Raw genomic sequence first — 23,762 nt, 5'->3', positions numbered from 1 at the left:
GTTACATCTTCAGTGTGGAATGTTAAATACACCTTTCCCAAAAGAAAAAGACCACCTCAGTTAATCAGATCGCTATAACCATCCATCAAGCCTTATACAGAAAGACATTAAAACTCTGTTAAGCTTCCCTAAACTTTGTTTATATAAATGATCCCAAACTTATATACTTCAAAACACTGACTTTCATTTTCTGGAATTTGTGCTTCCCAGGTAGTTGTCCTTAAACTTTGCAATTGAATGAACTCTCTTTAAACTAGATTCTGACCTTTTTGATTGTTTTGGGTTGACAAGGCCTACTATATTATGATCCAGTTCTTGGACCTCCATGAGATCCCATATTCCCATTTATAATAAATCTCTATTTGGTCAAGATAATCTGAGTGGGTGCCAGGCTAGCCGGAAGAGAAATACAAAAAGAAAAGTGAAATGTAAATGTACAGGTGGTCAGTGCTAGGGAGGCATTTTGCATTCCCAAAGTCAGATAAACCAGGGTAATTATGACTTTCAATATGAGATCAAAGGTCTAAGGTTACAGATCAGACTTTGCAACCAGTGTCTACAATGATGAGGTCAGCCAGTCGCGGTGGCTTATGCCTATAACCCCAACAGCCTGGGAGGCCAAGGTGGGTGGATCATTTGAAGCTAGGAGTTCGAGATTAGCCTGATCAACATGGTGAAACCCTGTCTCTACTAAACTACTAAAACTACAAAATTAGCTGGGCTTGGCGGTGCATGCCTGTAATCCCAGCTACTAGGGAGGCTGAGACAGGAGAATCGCTTGAACCTGGGAGGCAGAGGTTGCGGTGAGCTGAGATCGTGCCACTGTACTCCAGCCTGGGTGACAGAGCAAGACTCCATCTCAAAAAAAGGAAAAGAATTGTGAGATGAAGTCCTAAACTTGATTGTACTATGATGCCCTCACTAGCAGAAACCCTACACCCCCAGAGCTCTGCCCACATAGACATTCTGCCTCTACTCAATTTAGAAAAAGAGAATGGGCACTAGAGACCTTCTCTTTGACAACTTGAGATGGCTGAGGCTGGGGTAGAGTCTTTCTGCCCTGTCACTCTCCTCCCTTTTAGTCTCACCCTCTCCACTTCTCCCTATGCTATAGAAAGGGAGCTACTGAGAGACACCAAGAGAAAACTGGAATGAAAGAAGGAAGAAGTCAAAGTGAAATGGATGACTAAGGCCTGATGTCTGTCAGGGAACCCAGCATCTGGCCTAGGTTCAGAAGATAGAGTTTGGAAATCAAGTGTTGTCCTGAACAACACTTAATTTTCTTCTTGGGGAGAGATGATCTCTGTTGGCAGCTCATCAAGAGTGTTCTCCTAAAGAGAGCTAAAGGGTTGGTGACCTGACCTTGGGGCTAGAGGCAGAGGAGGAAGCCTTATCTAAGTGAATGAAGGAAGGATCTGAGTCCACAAGAGCTTATGCAAAAGATCACGCTGGTAGAGGATAAACTGATAGAATATTATTAGAAAATAATTGGACTAGAAATTCAGAGTGATAAAAGGAGGAATTGAGCATGCTTGCACCATTTTATAGTTCAATATATCCTATACTTTAAAATTTTATTTATCCTCTAACGATCTCCTTTAAAACTATTTGGATATTGCATATAAATCACACAAAATTGTATTTTCCTTTATATATTAAGCCAGTAAAATTGTTTATTTTTAGGAAAATGTTCCTATCTGCTTTGTGACCTGTGATGTTCAAATCCCACAACTTCTCTTTTCTCAGCTTTCTCACCAAAAACATTCATTCCTCCCCTCTAGCAAGACTCTGCAAACACAAAGCTTTCAGCTGTGAAGGGAGCCCATTCTGGCTCTTGGCCTCTCTGTTCACTGAACATAGACTCTGGACCCCATGGCCACTTCCTTCTCATATGTCAAGAAAAATGAGAGACATCCACATTCTCCATGAGAAGGGCCCAGACTCCTATTGAAATCTGAAGTCACAAAGTATGCTAGTAAAACTGTTCACTCAACCTCTACCACCACCTCTCAGAATTACAATCTTTGAATGCTCTATTTTGTGCCTTTGCGCTTTTTCTACTTTGAAAATTCAACACTAGTAGGTACTGGTCGTAATCATCAGAAAACTAAGAACTACTTCTAGGAATTTCTCCTGAGGAAATAATGGGTCGTGTAAATAAAGATTATGTACCAGAATGCTAATTACTTAGAACATTAAAAGACTCCCAGCAATGTAAATGTCTAGCTGCTGAACAGATAACTGGTTCGATGAAAGTTTGCTCATATAATGCAGTAATCTAAAATTATGATGTAGATGTATAGATATTTATATAAAAGATGTTTATAGAAAAAAGTTTGTAAGGTATTAAGTGACAAAAGCAAGTTATGAATCAATATAGTATGTAATATACATATACATACATACACACACACAAACACACACACACAGAGAAACAGAGGGAAAAAACCTGGAATATACGCCAACAGGGTAATAAAGGTAAGATCATTTTTTGAATTTTGCTAAGCTACATATTTTCTTATTTTTCTACAAAAGCATGCATGCTGATGTAAGTTTTAAAAGGGTTTTGACAACTGTACATAAGGTAAAAATAGAGTGAATGCCAATAAGGGGTCTCTATGAATAAAGTATATGAGTTTTAATACAAATGTTCAATCAACAGTAATCCAGAAAAGAGGAGGAGAAAGGAGAGAAAGCAGGTGGAATTCTTTTTTTTTTCAATGTAGTGTTGGTCGGAAAAGGAGGAGGCAGAGAAACTCTAAGCAGAAAGGGGTGGATCCCAGGGGGAAACCTTCAAGCCAAAACTGGTCTGAAACCCAAAGTGAGAACTTCAATCCCTGTTTACCCACTCTCTCCCACTGGTTGGTTCTTTCTGAATAATGTATTTTTACCAATCAAATATTGCCTTTTCCAAAACCACAGCCTGCCCTACTCCCCCATCCTGTGCCTATAAAGACCCCAGACTCAGCTGGTAGAGAAGAGAAGTGGCTGGACGTCAGGAAGAGGTGACTTGACTTCAGAGACAGTGAGAGGCAACCTGACTTCAGAAGAGAGAGGCTGAGAGGTGACTTGACTTCAGGGGAGAGCATCCTGTCCTTCTCACATGCTTTCCAGCTCCCCTCTCCACTGAGAGCTGCCCTCATCACTTAATAAAATTCTCTGCATTCACCATCCTTCAATTTGTCCATGTGACCTAATTCTTCTTGGGCACTGGACAAGAATTTGGGACCCCCAAGTGCAGGTACCCAAAAAGTCTGTTACACTGGCCCTTCGCCCTCACTGGCAGAGAGCAGCCACCCCATGTGACAAGGCAAAGGGCCCACTGGGCTGATAATGCAATGCTGTCCATGGATGGTGGAGTTAACAGAGCATTGTAACATGCCCTCTGGGGCCTTAGGGTTGCAGGCACCCCACCTGGATGCTGCCCTGGGGCCTGCAGAGAGTTTGCTCCTGCCAGTGGAGAAGTGACTGGCTGATTCCTACACTTGCTCATCTACACATTCCCTCCCACAAGGGGTTGAGTGGAGTGGGCTGAGTCAATGGGGCACCCCTCTCACAAGTCCCACAAAGGGGTCAAGAAAACATCATCGGGAAAGCTAAGGAGAATAATCAAAACACACCAGGGCCTTGGAAAGAGAGAAGTGAGGTGCAGCTTGGGGGATGGCAGTATGTCCTGCAAAGTGAGCTGTTCTCTGTAGCTCTACATGTTGCAAAAGAAGTTGGAAGAGGTCTTGCCATGCATGGAAGTTGCCCCTTGGTCATGCCAAACTAAGGTGAGGAAAACAAGTTCTAATCTAAATCAGCCCAGTTACTCCCTATCTCCCAGGCCATGGCCAGCACCCCTGGATGCAGGAGGTAACATATACCACTCCATCTAGTAACTGAAGGTCAAGTGAAAAGTCACAGCTCTTATCTACATTCCAGAGGAATCAGTTACTGCATCCATGAGAGAAATACTTTGGCCTAGGAAAGTAAACAGCACTTAGTCAAGTTTTCTTTCCAAATTGAATTTGTGCTTACGTTGTAAGGGCATCATTATTAGCAGTAGCAGCAGCTTCTTGAAAAGCATCTCCACTGGCATCTAGGAGTTGACTCACTGTTACTACGGCAATTTTCTTTGCCTGCCAAGGAGAAGATACTGATCATCAGAGAAGCATATATCATACGTTATCATCACCATCATTATCATTGTGAATCATTACAGTAGCAAGTGGCATCACTGATATGATAATGTAGTGGCAAGCATTTTACAAAATTAAAGGTTTATTATTTGATCCACATAAGATGACCAAGAGAATCAAGATAGGGCAAAGTGAAAATATAAATTAAGGTAGTGAATTAGGAGGTTTAAGTCTCTGAATTCGACCTCATAGCAAGATCTTTCACAGAATCCCCACCAAACTCCAAGAACACAAAATCAAATACTTGGATACAAAAGCAGAAACAAAATAAGAAGACTGCAGTATTCTGGTTGTTAAAAATTACAGCTCATAATACTTAGCATAACTAAGTTATACTTAGTATGCCTATTAGACTTAGTGTAACTATTAGACTTAGTAAAATAATTTGTAGTCTTCTTTCAATCAATAACTCAGGAGTGTGTCAGAGAGATGATCTTTTGGTGTTTGATTACTATTTAACTTCCCTCTTTGGGAGTGTTGAAGCCCTCCTGCCTACTGGTTAATCCTTCCATTAATTCTACATTTGGAGGTCAATATTTTCCTTTCAATTCCTTTTTCTTTTTTTTGAGACGGAGTCTCGCTCTGTTGTCCAGGCTGGAGTGCAGTGGTGCGATCTTTGCTCACTGCAAGCTCCGCCTCCCGGGTTCCCGTCCTTCTCCTGCCTCAGCCTCCCGAGTAGCTGGGACTACAGGCGCCCGCCACCACGCCTGGCTAGTTTTTTGTATTTTTTTTTTAGTAGAGACGGGGTTTTACCGGGTCAGCCAGGATGGTCTCGGTCTCCTGACCTCGTGATCCGCCCGTCTCGGCCTCCCAAAGTGCTGGGATTACAGGCTTGAGCCACCACGCCCGGCCACTCAATTCCATTTTTATTAACTCGAATCCCACTTACTTTTCAGCAGGAAAAATACTTCAAAAATATTTTTTTCTGAAATAAAACATTTCAAGGGAATGGAAGAAAGGAGTAGCTATTTTCAGGGCATGTGGATATTCAAGTTGTACCCAGGTTGAGTCCATACTTGTGGTTTGTAGCCCTGTTTGACCACTATCCAGCTATACCAATTAGTAAATGTTGAGTATACTTGTTTTCAAGTACCAGGGTTTAGCAGGTTAAAATATCAGGAATGTAAACTAGGCTTAAAGTTTTCAGAAAGCCAAGACTAAAATGTAAATATTCTTAATAGAAATGCATCGCAGTTTAAAACCACATGTTCCAAAGTAAGTTCTTGAAACATTATTTACTTGGAATGCACTAGGGATGGTAAAGTCAAATGTAGTTGGTAAACATATTCATAAGGTGAAGTAGACTTATGCATTCCAGGACTTCCTAAAAGACTTAACATGATAGCCAGGTGTGGTGGTGTGTGCCTGTAGCCCCAGCTGCTTGAGAGGCTGAGACCTGAGAATCACTTGAACCCTTGAACCTGGGAAGCAGAGGTTGCAGTGACCTGAGATTGTGCCACTGCACTCCAGTCTGGGTGACAGAATGAGACTCTGTCTCAAAAAAAAAAGACAACACGATAATGATCATTATGAATATCCTAAAAGAAAATATTTGGACAAGAGGCCCTTTTTTTATATGTATCTTTGAGCACCTCTCAGGAGTGCTATGCAAAATACCTTTAAGCAACCTAAACCATGCTCAAATCCATATTGTGGAATAAGGAGTGTAGTTCAGGACATCTCTCTTTCTTTCCCAACACCCCCTCTAAAAAAAAAAAAGAAAAAGAAAAAAAAAACCTTTGTGAATTTTACCTCAGGTGAAGCATTTCTGGAAGTATTGAAGATCTGTCCAACCACTCGCGTAGCACTACTGATGTTCTCAGCAGTTAATTTATTGGCATCAGATGTTAAAATCTGGACTTCAGAAGAAATGTTATTAAGCGGTGCTGTGACATCCTTTACCTGTTTTTAAAAACCAGGAAAAAAAAAACCCTAGCTTTACACAAGTATGTCCAAATACTTTGTAAGCAACTGCAGGTAAATAAGTTGGAATTTAGCTGAGCCTCAATCTCCTGAACATCATGTTCACTCAGTTTTCCACGTTTGCATCTTTCCTTGTGTAAAGGACAAAGTACATGCAGGCCAGTGGTTTTCCCAGCCTTTCCTGTTTGACAGGATTGATTAACTATAAGGGGCTGCCTTAGCTAGATTGGAACTACTAGAGTGTATCCACGGGCCAGCACTGGTTCACTGTGTGTTACGAAGGTCATAGAGAGATAAGCACAGAAACTGAAAGTAATTGGTCAGAAATGTATGTAGCAATTTTTTGCTGTTGAATCTAATAGTTCTAAAATTTTGGTTTGCATTTTATGCATATTTTTCATTTCATTTTTCTAGTAATTTATTTTTATTGTATTTCACAAAATTATTGTTGTGCAATGGGTTCAAAATTTTTTTAACTGGCTTTTCAGCACTGGTAGTTTGGGAAGCACTGGCCAAGACGACCTCTCTAGGTGCCAGTTAGCCCCAGGACTCTGTGTTGTGGGGCTAAAACATGCCAATCCATATTGTCATTGGTGAAGCTGGGTGTCCGTGTGTGCACACGCGCGTGTGTGTGTGTGTCTTGGTTTTCACTAGATGGCAGCATCATTTCACAAATTATACCAATGTTACAGGCTATTCACACTTGGGTAAGTGTCAGAAACAATATCCAATCAGTAGACAGAAACAAATAACTCCAATTCAATTGCTAGATCCTGCTATGTGCTAGGCACTCTGTTAGATGTTTACAGGTGTTATCACATTTAATAAGCAAAACAACTTTGTGAGTTGTGCACCTTCAAGAGAAGTTAGGGAGCTCAACCAAGTTTCTCACAGCTTAGACGTGGCAGAGCTAAAAACCAAACTCTGGTTTGTCAGATTCCAAATTTAGCATCTTTCCTCAGTCTGTGGGTTGGCACAACTTGTGGGATTGGCAGCTACCTCCATTCTCCATCTCCTGTCCCCACCCAAACGCTACCCTGCCCATCTGTGATTAGGGAGCCAAGGTAGTAGTACAATGTGAACTTTTAAATAAAGAACAGCTCTATCACTTTCTGTCTGTGGTCACTAGACAAAATGCTTCACCTCTCAGAACCACATTTTCCTCATCTGTAAAATGCGTACATTAATACCTATCTATGGAGTTATAAAAATTAAATATGATTAATGAATACATTAAATATTTGGCACAATATTTGGCATGCAGTAGGTGCTCAACAATTAGTAAGTGTTATTGGCTATAATTATTTACAATATGGGAATAACATTCAACTCACAGAAGTTTTATAAGGATTAAATGTGATAACATATGCAACATGCCAGGCACATGAAAGGCTGTACATAAAGGTTGGTCTCCTCTTCCTCCCCTTGCTTGTCCCCTAGTGTTAGCTCTTCCATGCATGTGCATTTGGGTACAACTTCAGTCAAAATAATTTAATCTGCATGAAAAAAACATCTAGTTAGATGTACTTTCTGTTTCACCTGCTCATAGATACTGCCCTGAGACCCGCATCAGGTTTGGAGTTTCCTGTTTCAAAGGATCTTTGATTATAGTTTCTTTCTCTTCATTCTGGTCCAATTACACCATCAAGAGGCTTTCCTTTGGTCTCAAATGTCAGGGATCTATATCCAGTCAAAACTTCACTGATCTACAAAGATGAAGCCGTTTTCAATGTGCTATTGACTATCGTTTGCTGAAATTTGATGAACCAACTGTCCTTTTTCACAAACAGATGTCAACTTTTAAAAATAAGAGCGGCGGCCGGGTGCAGTGGCTTACTATGCCTGTAATCCTAGCACTTTGGGAGGCCGAGGCAAGCGGATCACCTGCGGTCAGGAGTTCGAGACCAGCCTAGCCAACACAGTGAAATCCCGTCTCGACTAAAAATACAAAAATTAGTCGGGCATGGTGGCATGTGTAATCTTGCCACCAGCTTGCTCGGGAAGCTGACGCAGAAGGATTGCTTCATTCAACCTGGGAGGCAGAGGTTGCAGTGAGCTGAGACGGTGCCATTGAACTCCAGCCTGGGTGACACAAGCAAAACTAGGTCTCAAAATAAATAAATAAATAAATAAGAGTGGCTTTAGTCACTAGTTTTTGTTATTTCTAATTTGAGAGTTTTAAAAGCATTGATTTGACCATCAGGTATCTGAAGAACAGAAACTGCACGGAATCAGAACTTCTTCCAGTTGCCCGTCAGTGAGTCATATGGCATACCTGCTCCTCCAGGGTTTCCAGATTTTCATTGCAATTTCCTATTGTCACATTTTGTAATTCTATCTCTCCATATGGAGAGAGACTGCACAGCCGGACTGCCATTGGATTGCCTGCTTTAATAAAAAGAAATTTTTTATTAAAAATAATTATTTATTAAAATTATTGCGTATTATTTTTAGGCAATAACTAATTTTTATTACAAGTTATTTATTAAAAATTATTGCATATTATTTTTAGGCAGATACCACTTATTGTCTGGATTTTTGAATCTGGACTTCAAAAGACCAGTTGACTATTTCCTTTCTTTGACGTCTTCAAGGAAGATTTACCTTTCAACAATAAGGCACATAATGGCTTTCAAGTGGATATGATGACAGAATACTAGGCTGAGAGACTAGAAACAATAGGAAAAATTCCTAATAGATATTGAATTATATGTTGATCTTGACTGCTTTATGCAAATCTGGATAACAGCTGAAAGGCAAAGAGTTCTGCTATATTCTATTGTATTTATTAGATGTTTGGTTGCCTCTCAATAAATGTTTACTGGGTCATTGGTTTATTTCCTAGGATTGTCACGTCAGCCTCCCTACCTCACTGCCTTCTGGTAGTTAATACTTAAGTAGTTGCTATAGAAAATAATTAGAGGGACAGCTGACCAAAAGGTAGACTTTTCCTCAGGACCAGCTTTGGGCAGCTCCTTCTTGGGACAACAACTAGAAACACTGAAATTAGAGATTGCTTCAACAACATGTAAAGCACAAAGTTGGAGTCACTCTTAATTTATATGATGGCTTCACCTCTACACCATGACATAATGAAAATTTCTAACGTATTTATGGGCTATAAATAACTTTTAAGTGGACACATGTCAGATGCATCTCTTCCTCAATGTTACCTAAAAGTGTAAATATCCCCACTCAAAAATCATTGAAAAGTATTTTGATCATTTGGTATATAATATTGAGTAATTAGAAGTAATTATTAATATAAAACTAAAAACAAAATTGCCAACAGTTAGAATCTAAATCTGTAAAATTATAGGCTCAATCTGAAATTTGATAGTAAATATTATAAACATGTTTTCCTAATAGGTGCTCAGAAAAGAAAAATTAACAACCAAATAAAAAATGTTGAGTCTCTTGTCCCAAAGAATTAATGTATATTAAACAAGTGTGATGACTCTTAGGGTATGTGACTGACACCTTTGCTCTTCCTAATTCAGTAGCACAGTTATGTTTTGTAAGTTGTATCTGTTTTATAAGCCATTATGAAATATTTAGGACACACAAAACATGTAAAATCAAGACAATAGGTATCAATAGCATACCATATAGTAAAGTATGGTATATATAGTATGTATAGTAAGTGTCAACATGGCAGAAGCCCCTTTTACGCTCCGAGTAAAAAATTCAGGAGGACTTATGGAGAGAGTAGGATCATGAATACTTGAGTAAGCATGACTGATATGGCATTTCAGGTATTTCTTTATAGCAATGCAAGAATGGACTAATACAATGATGTATATGGGCAGAAGCAATTTGAATTCCACAAATCAAATACAGATCTGCATAATTTCTCATAATAATAAGATAAAAAGCAATTTAAAAAGAGCAATTCATTTAATTTATTTAGTGTTTCAGAGTTCCCCTGACCCATACAAAAATAAATATCTAAGTAAAATGTCACATTCCCTTCAGGGCCATTGCCAGCAGTTTTATCAAACATTTTTGTCATTGGTTTACAATTGGCTGTATTCCTGAGATATCTAGTCCCATAGGAAGTACCGAATTAACTGCAGGATGATGTGAGAAGTAGGATTGCTCAGATGCAAGTCAAGGCAAACAAGGGACAGGTAAAACATTAGGGAAAATTAAACGGCATAATAGGCTCTTGTTATCAGGATAGAATCTAGGAATTTCTAAAGCCTACACTCAGTAGATATTACCCAATGTGGCACTGAAATGAATCATTAAAATCTTGGATATTATCAGGGACCATATTAGAAACAGAAAATACTATTTACTCTTTCACTCTCTGAATGCCTGTATACAAGTAATGTAGTCACGTCAAGAAAAGTAGAATGAAGTTAGAGAATGTTCCAACATGGACAACTAAAATGACCAAGAAGGTGAAGGACTACCAACTATAAACAGACTTAACCATGCATCTCTACCTGGAAAAATGAAATCTGAAAATAGATATGATATTAGTCCATAATTTTGACTGATTAGAAATTTTTTTTAATTATATAACTAAAGGAGCAAATGTCAATTTAATTAAACTCCAGGAGAAAGCAACAGCTGGAAAAATAAACCAATTGAGGAAAGATTCAGAGGAATTCACAAACAACGGATTCATATTAAACTTTTGGGAAATTTAAGATTTTGTGAGATACTACCTTAAGTTTTGAACATTAGCATCATGAAAGGGAGTCAAGTCCTTCCACAAAACCTTTCCTGATGCCCTTCAGGGACCTAACACGAGTTGGAGGTATGAGAGGCATGACGCAGCATAGTAATTCTTCTGCGTAAATAGAGTAAATGTTTGGGAAAACACATACCATTTGGAGTACCCTTGCCACATGTTTGCAAGGATGGTCCATATCTGCCCACTGGGATTCTGGCAAAAGTAAAACCCATATAGGTACTCTTTTCACAAAAATTAGCTGTAAAAAAAGAGAAAAAATTCTTTATTATAAATCATACTTTAAAAAAATTGAAACCAGATAAAAGTCAAAGGTCAGAACCTACGCAGTGAAATTTGAAAGGCAATAGAAGGCTTATAGAACCCACCGGCCTGTGAGGAACTTCTATACTTTCCTATCTGGTTAAGTTATTGCCATTAGAATAAGTAGTATGTTAGAATACAGGTTCCAGTTAAAATGTGCACAATATAAACCTGGGTAGAGAGGGAATGTGAGCTAGGCTACTGTAACAGATTAGTTGGAATCTTGAGAACTAAAAATATAGAGCCTATAGTGGCCAACGGTATCATGAGGATGTGGGCAAAGCAAAAAGGCAAATTCATGGGGTCTGTGGGATATATTGACTGGTAGGAGTATAGGAAATGACAGCAGTGGATATCTAGGGCTCTGAACCCTAAGCAGACAGCATGAAGTATACAGTGTCGAGAAGCACACCTCAAATTTAAACAGGGCCTTGAACTTTGATTCTGAGACACAATTGATTGAAATCACACCACTAACTTAATAATAACTCTTCAAGGTAAAGGAAGAAAAGATAAAAATTTAATATAAGTATATTCTTAGGAAGATGCATCTTGATTTCAGAAAAGTTAAATATATTAGAGTGGTGATATTTGAAATGGGGTATTATGGCATATTACCAATTGAAAGAACCTGAGAGAATCATGTCATTCATTGCCCTGGATTAGTCACTGCAGCCAGAAGGAAACACAGCTGTGAGATTGCAGAAAAACTTAGTAGTCAGGAAACAGTTAAGGTTCATTGAATATACTGATAAATTGCCCACGAAGAAAACTCATCTTTTACTATTGAGCTGATAAACACACCCTAAAGCCATCGTCATTACACCCATTGTTTCTGTAACCATTAACTGAAGCTTCTAGAAGCTTTGTTGCTATTCTTATTAACACAAGAGTGACCTAAACCTTACACCTTAACATTATCCCAAGTAATTTACCAATTGTACATCTCAGTCCTTTCCACTCTTCTGTACAAACACATCTGCCATTTTCCCAGGTTCCACCATTCCTGCAGAACTCTGTAGGGGTGCTTGATGAGGTAGCAGATATTCCTAAAAAAAACAATAAATAACAGAGCAGTCATGACCTGGCTGAATCATTTCTCCTTTCATGCCTGTGGCCACTTAATTTCTATACGTAAAACCACTGCTTTGAGTATCATTGCTGAGAAATATTCTTTGTAATATCATCATTAATAAAATAAAAACTGAGAATCTGCACCAGATGTACAATGCTTACTAGATGCTATGGATACCAAAAAGACATAGTTGAAACACATAATGCTTTGACCAAGGAGATTAGAATCCCCTGAGAAATCAGAAAGTATATAGATGGTAAGTAGGTAGGTAGGTAGATAGATACATAGATAGATAGATAGACAGATAGATAGATAGATAGATAGATAGATAGATAGATAGATAGAGTCAACTTGGAGACTTATAAGTACAGTAAAAACACATAGGAGAGGCCGGGCGTGGTGGCTCACGCCTGTAATCCCAGCACTTTGGGAGGCCGACATGGGCGGATCACGAGGTCAGGAGATCGAGACCATCCTGACTAACACGGTGAAACCCCGTCTCTACTAAAAATACAAAACTTAGCTGGGCGCAGTGGCGGGCGCCTGTAGTCCCAGCTACACGGGAGGCTGAGGCAGGAGAACGGCATGAACCCGGGAGGCGGAGCTTGCAGTGAGCTGAGATCCGGCCACTGCACCCCAGCCTGGGCGACTGAGCGAGACTCCGTCTCAAAAAAAAAAAAAAAAAAAAAAAAAAAAAAAACCACATAGGAGAGAGGTTGAGGACAGAGGTAACCCAGCCAAGAAGATCCGGGAAGAGATAGTATGTGGACAGGATTTTAAAATTACATCTTGAAAAGCCAGATGAAAATGGGTGACCCAAGTAGGCAGGGCACAAAGTGCAAAAATCACAAAAACATGGAAAGTTCTGATGTGTCTAAGGAACAGAAAAGAGTTTAACATCTAGCATTGGTTCTATGTGGAACAACATCAGGACATAGATTCGATTGGAAGGGACTTTATAAACCAAACCAAGAAGATTTAATCTTGAAGGAACCTTACAGGGGTCATAAAACAAAGGAGTAACATAATAAGGAATTTTTTTTAGGAGGATAAGTGAAGGAATATGGGAAATGACTGAGGCTAAGGGGCAAGGAAAACCAGTTAAATGAGAACTAGAACTCAAGCAGTGACTCTAAGCAAGTTAGGGTGTCACTAGATTCAGAATGCATGCCTGATAAAGAATTGTTAGGTTCTAATGACTAGTTATTTTGAGTTGGGGATAGCAGGGTTTCCAAATTGTAAAACAGAGTGAAAAGTGAACAAATTAACTTTAAGAATACAGGGTTGTGTGCAGTGGCTCACACCTCTAATCCCAACACTTTGGGAGGCCAAGGTGGGCAGTTCACTCGACGTCAGGAGTTCGAGATCAGCCTGAGCAATATGGTGAAACCCCATCTCTACTAAAAACACAAAAATTAGCCTGGTGTGGTGCTGCCTGCCTGTAATCCCAGTTACTAGGGAGGCTGAGGCACAAGAATCACTTGAACCTGGGAGGCGGAGGTTGCAGTGAGTTGAGTTCACACCACTGCACTCCAGCCTGGATGACACAGTGAGACTCTATCTCAAAAAAAATAAAAAATAAAAATAAATACAGGAGGTAGAGTTCTGGTTTCAATAATGATGGAATAGATTGTACCATATTAACCCCCTCATAGATAACAATTTTAATATATGCACAAACATTTAAAAAAAACTACTCAAAGGCATTGGACAGCAATGAAAAACAGGCAGAAACTGAAAGGTATTCCAAGTTTCTTTGGTATTTCCACTAAGGGTACTACCCAGTCTCTATGGCAGAAGTGGCTGAAATTTGATCAGAAAGCCACAGTCTTAATGAGTTAAGGTATGACAGGAAACTCTTTGGGGCTACAAGAACAACTGGAAATTGAAGGTAGCTATCCCAGAATAGAAGGAGTCATATAGAAAAGAAGCTCAAAGTCTGGGTGGAAATTACTCTCAAATCTGGGGAGAAAACAGATTTTAAAAAATAAACTGAGCTTCAAGAATCTATGGGACAATATCAACACGTTGTCTAACATATATGCAATTGGAATCCTAGAAGGGGAAAAGAGAAGGAATAGGGAAGATAAAATATCAGAAGAAATCATGGTCAAAATTTCCCTTTTTTTTTTTTTTTTTTTTTTGAGACGGAGTCTTGCTCTGTCACACAGGCTGGAGTGCAATGGCCGAATCTCAGCTCACTGCAAGCTCTGCCTCCCGGGTTCCCGCCATTCTCCTGCCTCAGCCTCCCGAGTAGCTGGGACTACAGGCGCCCGCCACCACGCCCGGCTAGTTTTTTGTATTTTTAGGTAGAGACGGGGTTTCACCGGGTTAGCCAGGATGGTCTCGATCTCCTGACCTCATGATCCGCCCGTCTCGGCCTCCCAACGTGCTGGGATTACAGGCTTGAGCCACCGCGCCCGGCCAAAATTTCCCAAATTTTATTAAGAACTTCAGCTTATAGATCCAAGAGGCTCAGAAAAATCACAAGAAAAACAAATACAAGAAAAACCACTCATAAACACATCATAGTCGGTCAAACTGCTGTAACTCAAAGATAAGGAGAAAATTATTGTCATATTTTATTTATAACTTCTATGTTTGTAAACAAGAAGGAGATCCATCCATGTCTACTCCTTCTATCTTTTTGCTGTAAGTCAAGAGTCATTTCTTAAAGTTAAGAAATAATTTGCCCATTTTTAGAACAAGGGTTTTGGTCCATATCTTCAAGTCTTAACACAATGCTGTTGAATAGAAGGTACCCAACAAACGTTTGCTGACTGGCTTCTTTGCTATTTGCATCTTGGTTGAGGATATCTAGTCTAAGCCAAACTAACAATTCATCTGTCACAATCACCTGTTTAACACCTTGTGCTATGCAATTCAAGACTCTGCCTCTGAAATACCTAAATTACCCACAAAAGACAGCAAAAGTAGTACTGGTATCTTTAAGACTGTATTTTTACATAAAGAAAGTCAGACTCAGAAAGATTAAGTGGCTTGTTCATATCATATAACTAGTTTAAGAATTATGATCTTGAAAAAAAGTGACATTAGTTATTCATCAACCCAACCCCCTCATTCTACATAAAGGCTGAGTGATTAGTTCCAGATCAGTAATTAATTGGTAGCAGAGCAGGTGCTAGACTCAGATCTCCTTGTAACTGATCAAGTGCTTCTGCTGCCCCCTCACAGTACCTGTCTTTATCGTTGGTTGCAGCAGGCAGCATCAACTTCCTTTTATTTGAGGCTCCATATTTTGGAACATATTTAATAGCAATATTTTTCTTTTATAACACCAGTATTATAATGATAATTTTCCTATATTCTTTTAAATTGTATAAAGCAGTATATCTAGAATTATTAGCCCTATTTTCAATGCTTTTACTACACATTTTCAATGCTTTTACTATACATCTTGGAAGTTTAAATACAGAGTATATACAACACACACACGCTGGTTGAGAAAGCAGCATAAAATGATATTAAAGATTCCAAATAAAAAATATTAATTTCTTCTCCTAGACAAAATTAGAGTCTGTTCCAAGTAGGGAAATAAAAATATATTTCCTTAGTCTAAAAAATTTCATCTGCAGATCCTTTCTGGTGCCTGGCTTAGTTTTTTGGGGTTTAAAATCCAGGCATCTCTCATTTGTCCTAATTTGAAATAGTTTGGTGACAATAAAGTTTACTCTTAAATGAGAGGACAATGTTTAGGAAAGTTTATTCTGGTTGTAAAGAAAAAAAAAACCCGAAAGATTTATACAAATAAAATACATAAAGTATAGTCTTTATTTAAGGTAAAGTTTGTCTGGTATTAACTACCTGGTTCAGTATTTCAATAAACTGGTTAAATGTTTTTTCCTTTTTTAATTCTTATTATACTTTGGTATGCACGGCTAAATATTTTAATAAACATTTTTCCTGATGGTGCAGTGCAGCAGAAGTATTGAAAGGCAAATGCAAGAAGATGTGCCAGTTCTTAGAACTGTTTCTGTTTCTGTTTTGAGCTAGTCAATTGAGCTTAATGATTAAACCTATTGCAAACTTTTGGATTAGTAATTGGAGTCTCAATCCAAAGGTCCAGTCTAGGTCAATGGTATCTATCCAAGGCATAAGCCAGGGAGTGGAGAAAACTATGCTCTACACTGAATTACCTAAAAATTCCTAGAGGAGAGCAGCCAATTTATTCAGTACTTACGATGTACCAGACATCATCTTAAACTTTTTAATGTATTAACTCATTCAAGCCTCATAACAGCCCTATAAGATAGGGTTTACTAGTATGCACATAATAGGTGGGAAAACTGAGACTCAAAAATGTTGAATAATTTGCTCAAAGTTAATAATTTGCTCAAAGTTAGTGAGGGGCATCATTGGGATCTAAACTCAGGCGGTTTGGCCCCAGAGTTTTCTTTCCCCTACTCTTGTACATTTTCCCCCTATACTCTCAAGTATCCATTTTAACCACTATATTCCATGTTAGATCATCAACATTTGTGTCATCAAAGAACACGTGGTGGACATATCTAGAATTTCAAATAAAAGGATCTAATACCTGGAAATCCAGGAATAATCCACTAAGCCAAGATTCTAGCCGCTTCGTTTAAGAAAGTAACTTTTAAAATGGAATCAACACTTTAAGCATCACTGATTCTGATGTTAAAATAATCCATGCCCCTCAGCCAATTACATAGCCGAACTGGAATAAATTTATTTTAAAAATTCCTTCCCTTTCATGGACTTTTTTTTCATTTAGGGGGTGGTTATGTGAGGAAGCAAGAAGGGAGACTGCTTAAGGAGCAGAAGAAAGATTCACAACACCAGGATGAAGACGAAAGAACACTATGGCTGCCTAGAACCAACTTTCTCCCTCCAGAAAACACGTCTCTGGACTCTTGTTTTTTAACCCACAAATGAAAATATCCTCCAGGAACAGTCACATGAGTTAGACTTACTGAGTTTGCCTCTGAAAGAAGTACTGTAATTGAGTGAAATTAAAGCCAAGTATCTGTGGTCAGATTATTTTCTGACAAACAAAAAACTCTCACTGACCTTTCACAACAACCTGTATTTTCCACAGTTTAAGAATTATCAAGCCAGGTGCGGTGGCTCACGCCTGTAATCCCAGCACTTTGGGAGGCCAAGGCGGGCAGATCACTTGAGGTCAGGAGTTCGAGACCAGTGTGTTCAGATGGTGAAACCTCGTCTCTACTAAAAATACAAAAATTAGCCAGGCGTGGTGGCATGCGCCTGTAGTCCCAGCTACTCGTAAGGCTGAAGCAGGAGAATTGCTTGAACCCGGGAAGTGGAGGTTGGAGTGAGCCGAGATCGTGCCACCACACTCCAGAACGAGACTCCATCTCAAAACAAAAACAAAACAACAACAAAAATGATCAATGCTATGAAGTCAGACCTTGGGGGTTCGGACTATTTCAATGTCCTGAAATCTCTCGCAGGACTGAGGAACAGGTGTATCCTGTGGTAGAGAATGAAGGTTAGAGTATCTGGAGATAAGTGAGGATAAAGAAAAAAACAGTCCTGGTGGCAAAGAGCAGGAAATTCTATGAACCAGGAGAGGTGTAGAATATGGTCAAGTAAGGCACTACTCATGTGTTTTGAGGTTAAGAGACTCTCCCTTTGAGAGGAGTTAAAGAAAATATTTTCTACCCTTACGACTGTGGACATCTGTCTATGATTATATCAGGCTTAGCATGAGTTGGAAAATGTCAATGGGAAGAAATGTAATAAAGCTTAATTATGTTTTCATTTTACTTTCATCATCAAGAGTGAAGGTGCCCAAAAGCTATACTGCTTCTTGTGTTTTTCTAAGAAGAATGCCCAATGTGAAAAGGCTGGAGTTCTGGCAAAACTGAGATTTGTTCTAAGTTTTTAGCACAGTACCTAGAACATAGTAAGAATTTTTAAAACTATAGGTATTATAATAATTAAATGTATAAATAGCATAAATATTGTTGTACATCAATGTTTACTGCCAAATCAGAGTAACTTCTTATTGAAATTCGCTCAGAGCAGAATTTGAAGTTTTTTTTTATTTTTCACAATGAGGTCATTACTTTTTCAAGAAAAATAAAAGTGAGAGAGACTTAATTTATATGTTATCTTAATTTATATATATGTTACTCCAGCCTGGAGTAACATTCAAAATAAACTTTGAACTTTTATTCAAAATAAACTTTGAATGCAATAAAATTAATTTATGCAAAATTTTGTGTTTTTATGTATATTTTCCCTACTAAGACATTTATAGCTTTCATCAGTTTCTCAGAGATATGTGTGACCTCTCTCTCCCTTAAAAAAAAAAGTAAAACGAATTTATGTCTATACCTGAATAAAGGAACCCAAGCAAGAATATTCAACAATTACATAGGATGGGATGGGATAGGATAAAAAGAAATGGAGTAGAGTGGAGTGGAGTGAAGTGAAAAGAAACAGAATTTACCACCTCAAATGCACTCTCAATAAAATGTACAAGGCCAAATAGTAACAGCAAACAGTGCCAGTCTTTCACTCTTGTTCTTTAAATGATAGTGAGAACCCTCTCCTTTTCCGTTGGGTTTACCCCAAAGCTAAGAGATATCCCTTATATAAACAGCCAATTGAAAAATGGTGCTTAGAACCAGAGAAAAGCTTGTCTTTTTAAGGAGCTGGTATGCCTCTGCTGTTAGACATGGGATCTTTATCACTTATTATGCCTCCTTTTGGATCTTAGCACTCAGAGAGTTCAGGAATATATTTTGTATTTATTTTAAGAAACTCCCGCTAAGCCTTGAACTTTCATGTTTTCTGTCCCCCACCCTGCACTCTTTCTTATGTTGTTTTTGTACTTTGGTCCTTGTTTTAAGGCTTTTGCTATAACTGTGTCCTTTGTAAGTCACCATATATTCCCCTTTAAGAGTGGATGTCACTTACATAAAGGAAAAAAGGAAGGGAGGGAAGGAAGGGAAGGGAAGAGAAGGGAAAGGAAGGGAAGGGGAGGGGAGGGGAGGGGAAGGGAGGGGAGGGGAGGGGAAGTGAAGGAAGGAAAAAAAAAAAAAAAGCTTCGTGAAGTATGCCCTTTAATTGAGGTCTTATAAATTTGGCAGTCTTAATGGGGTAAAATCCATAGTTCATAATTTTTTAACCTGAATGAAACTATTTTACAACCTTAAACAAACAAGCAAAAACACATTTTCTCCAAGTTTAAATTTTACTATTTTTGTTCTGGTAAATTTTCTCATTCTAGCTCTCTAAATACTATTTATACAGCATTCTCTAAATACTGGTTAGGACAGTGGGATAGGGGGAGGACAGATCCATCCCCAGCTACCACTCCATCAGCAGCCAGTATGTCAGACCCCTCTGTTGGTCTTCAACAGTGGATCTTTGCAGCCATGCTCCATGCTCCTGCTAGCTCCCCAACCTTCTGTCCTCCCCAGTTACCTGCTCGGAGGGCATACTGCCTCTCCTGCTGCCTTTCTCGATTGGCATTACTTACTGTCAGGCCTCTGAGCCTAAGCCAAGCCATCGCATCCCCTGAGACTTGCATATATATGCCCAGATGGCCTGAAGTAACTGAAGAATCACAAAAGAAGTGCAAATGCCCTGCCTCGCCTTAACCGATGACATTCCACCACAAAAGAAGTGAAAATGGCCGGTCCTTGCCTTAAGTGATGATATTATCTTATGAAAGTCCTTTCCCGGGTTCATCCTGGCTCAAAAATCTCCCTCACTGAGCACCTTGTGACCCCCACTCCTGCCCACCAGAGAACAACCCCCCTTTGACTGTAATTTTCCTTTACCTACCCAAATCCTATAAAACGGCCCCACCCTTATCTCCCTTAGCTGACTCTCTTTTCGGACTCAGCCTGCCTGCACCCAGGTGAAATAAACAGCCATGTTGCTCACACAAAGCTTGTTTGGTGGTCTCTTCACACGGACGCACGTGACATTTTGGTGTCGTGACTCGGATCAGGGGACCTCCCTTGGGAGATCAATTCCCTGTCCTCCTGCTCTTTGCTCCCTGAGAAAGATCCACCTATAACCTCTAGTCCTCAGACCACCCAGCCCAAGGAACATCTCACCAATTTTAAATCAGGTAAGCGGCCTCTTTTTATTCTCTTCTCCAGCCTCTCTCACTGTCCCTCGACCTCTTTCTCCCTTCAGTCTTGGCACCACCCTTCAATCTCTCCCTTCTCTTAATTTCAATTCCTTTCATCTTCTGGTAGAGACAAAGGAGACACGTTTTATCCGTGGACCCAAAACGCCAGCACCGGTCAGGGACTGGGGAAGGCAACCTTCCCTTGGTGTTTAATCATTGCAGGGACGCCTCTCTGATTACTCACCCACGTTTCAGGGGTGTCTGACCACGCTGCAGGGACGTCTGCCTTGGTCCTTCACCCTAAGCGGCAAGTCCCGCTTTTCTGCGGGAGAGGCAAGCACCCCAACTCCTACCCTCCCTGTCTCTGCCCCTTCTCTGCTTTTCTGGGGGAGGAGCAAGTACCCCGACCCCTTCTCTCCCTGTCTCTACCCCTTCTCTGCTTTTCTAGGGGAGGGGCAAGAACCCCGACCTCTTATTTTGCCCCCTCTTATTTTTGCACCCTGATGTCTTATTTTTGTGCCCCCTCTTATTTTTGCACCCTGATCTCTTATTTTGGCACCCCAATACCTTATTTCTGCTCCCCGACCCCTTTCCTGCTTTTCTGGAGGGCAAGAACCCCCGAACTCCTTCTCTCTGTGTCTCCACTCTCTCTTTTCTCTGGGATTGCCTCCTTCACCGCAGGCAACCTTCCACCCTCCATTCTTCGTTCTCCATAACCTATGTTCTCAAGAACTTAAACCTCTTCAACTCACACCTGATCTAAAACCTAAACGCCTTATTTTCTTCTACAATGCTGCTTAACCCCAATACAAACTCGACAGTAGTTCCAAATAGCCAGAAAACAGCACTTTCGATTTTTCCATCCTGCAAGATCTAAATAATTGTTGTAAAATGGGCAAACAGTCTGAGGTGCCTGACGTCCAGGCATTCTTTTACACATCGGTCCCTCCCTAGTCTCTGTTCCCAATGCAACTCGCCCCAAATCTTCCTTCTTTTCCTCCCACCTGTCCCCTCAGCCCCAACCCCAAGCATCGGTGAGTCTTTCTAAAAATCATCCCTTTCTACAGACCCATCTGACCTCTCCCCTCCTCGCCAGGCCAAGCTAGGTCCCAATTTTTCCTCAGTCTCTGCTCCCCCACCCTATAGTCCTTTTATCACCTCCCCTCCTCACACCGGTCTGGCTTACAGTTTCGTTCTGTGACTAGCCCTCCCCCACCTGCCCAGAAATTTCCTCTTAAAAGCGGCTAGAGCTAAAGGCATAGTCAAGGTTAATGTTCCTTTTTCTTTATCCGACCTCTCCCAAATCAGTTAGCATTTAGGCTCTTTTTCATCAAATATGAAAAACGTAGAGGCCCAGTTCATGGCCCGTTTAGCAGCAACCCTGAGACACTTTTCAGCCTTAGACCCTGAAAGGTCAGAAGGCCATCTTATTCTCAATATGCATTTTATTTTATTACCCAATCTGCTCCTGACATTAAATAAAACCCCAAAACTTAAATTCCAGCCCTCAAACCCCACAACAGGACTTAATGAACCTCGCCTTCAAGGTGTACAATAATAGAGTAGAGGCAGCCAAGTAGCAACTTATTTCTGAGTTGCAATTCCTTGCCTCCACTGTGAGACAAACCCCAGCCACATCTTCAGCGCACAACTCCAAACGCCTGAACCGCAGCTGCCAGGGGTTCCTCCAGAACCTCCTCCCCCAGGAACTTGCTACAAGCGCTGGAAATCCGACCACTGGGCCAAGGAATGCCCGCAGCCCAGGATTCCTCCTAAGCCGTGTCCCATCTGTGCGGGACCCCACTGGAAATCGGACCGTTCATCTCACCTGGCAGCCACTCCCAGAGCCCCTGGAGCTCTGGGCCAAGGCTCTCTGACTGACTCCTTCCCAGATCTTCTCGGCTTAGCAGCTGAAGACTGACTCTCTTTTCGGACTCAGCCTGCCTGCACCCAGGTGAAATAAACAACCATGTTGCTCACACAAAGCCTGTTTGGTGGTCTCTTCACATGGACGTGCATGACACTTACCCTTATTTATTGTTTCATTAGAAGCTTTCTCTGATTTTTACAAAAGGGAGTATGCAGCCCATCCAATATTGAATTCCTTTATGGAGAAGCTCTACAGCCCAAGGGATCCAGCATTAGGATCATTGAAATTTTCTGTTCTGAGTTACAGCAGGCTTTGCTTTAACATCATTGTTTTACTCAATACTTCCCCTCCCATGTCCTCCTTTTCCAGGCCAGCTCTGGCACACAGTGGGGAACTAATAAATATTTGTTGAATAATCAGGAAAGTCATTTAAAAATGATTTTTAAATTGTTGATTAATTTCCTACATCTGGAAAGTGGGAAATTTGTGTGCAAACCATGAGATCATTTCACTTAAACCTTGGTGATGAGTTTCTTTAACTTCTCTCTTAAAGTGAAATTCTATTCTGTGCATGTTTGATTGTGTGTGTGTTATGCACGTGTGTGTACGTGTTTGCTGCATGTGTGTGTCCTTGTTCATAACGATTTACCCTTTCCTTAATTTAACCCAACAGACCTAAACATGTGTTACTAATTGTTTTAATTATTACTCTTCTACCAATTCAGTCTGGAGTTAAAAGAGCATAAAGACGCCAATTCAATTATGTCACTCTTCCCCCTCCCCATTCACACCCACACCTATTCATTTCTGTTCAACAATCTGCTAGGCTTAACTGACTTGGTCTTTTATATCCCATAAATGGCATCTTGCTGGGATGCCTCAGACTGGACAAGGCACCTCCCAGTACTTGTGCCTCAGGTGGCAGGGACAGAGGTCCCATGCCTTCTCTTACTCTGAGTTAAACATAGCAGGACAACATTACCTCTTTGGATCCTGATCACAATTCTCCAGATGCCCAGTCCCAAAATGATGCCAGTCAGTAGCCCACACACGACAGCCACCAGCACCCTAATGTTCCAGGCACGGCAAGAAGCCATGGTGAAGCCAAACCACAAATCCACTCCTGGGTGAGAAACAACTAGCTTCTTTTCTTCTTGAGCTAATAAGTTTAATCAGAAACTTCTAAAACAGAAAAATAAGTCCTCCCCTCAGTGATCTGTCAGATGGATGTCTTTATATTTTAGGACTTTTGAGGCTAATGCAGTAGAATGCCGTTTGAATCTCCTAATAAAACGTGCATACTCTGCTTTCAATTTCCTCATCCTTCACTGAAGGAGAACGTGAAAGAAGTGATTAGAGTTATGGGAATAGGGAGATAACTCCAGGCAATAAAGAAGAAGGGGAGGGACTAGCCACAAGGGTCAAAGAGTGAATGTCCAGACAAGTCACAGAGTGAAGCAAGGGAACAAAACCGAAGAAACCAAAGAGGAAATCATGAAGGCAGTGGATGCCAGTGGTCACCTACGGCTTGGCTTCCTGTGTTTTTGTCTTGGGAGAGTACAGCACGGATAGACTGGCCAGTGCTTCAGACCACACAAAACACTCTG

At 40.3% G+C, this 23,762-nt stretch overlaps 1 protein-coding gene across 1 annotated transcript in view; it reads right to left on the bottom strand.

Annotated features, from left to right (window-relative positions):
• ADGRG7 (adhesion G protein-coupled receptor G7) overlaps window positions 1–23,518 on the bottom strand; it is a 72,725-nt gene extending 49,207 nt beyond the window's left edge. Inside the window, exons 1-6 of the mRNA XM_025375566.1 lie at window positions 23,138–23,518; window positions 12,045–12,158; window positions 10,943–11,047; window positions 8,380–8,492; window positions 5,934–6,083; window positions 4,021–4,121 (exon numbers count right to left, since the gene is read on the bottom strand). Coding sequence (XP_025231351.1) covers window positions 4,021–4,121; window positions 5,934–6,083; window positions 8,380–8,492; window positions 10,943–11,047; window positions 12,045–12,158; window positions 23,138–23,252 — 698 coding nt within the window. The 5' untranslated portion in view covers window positions 23,253–23,518. The remainder of the gene's footprint in view (window positions 1–4,020; window positions 4,122–5,933; window positions 6,084–8,379; window positions 8,493–10,942; window positions 11,048–12,044; window positions 12,159–23,137) is intronic.
• Between the last annotated feature and the right edge of the window lie 244 nt (window positions 23,519–23,762).

The sequence above is a fragment of the Theropithecus gelada genome, chromosome 2 (assembly GCF_003255815.1).
Source record: "Theropithecus gelada isolate Dixy chromosome 2, Tgel_1.0, whole genome shotgun sequence".
Classification (NCBI taxonomy): domain Eukaryota; kingdom Metazoa; phylum Chordata; class Mammalia; order Primates; family Cercopithecidae; genus Theropithecus; species Theropithecus gelada.
This window is presented reverse-complemented; position numbering and strand designations above follow the sequence as displayed.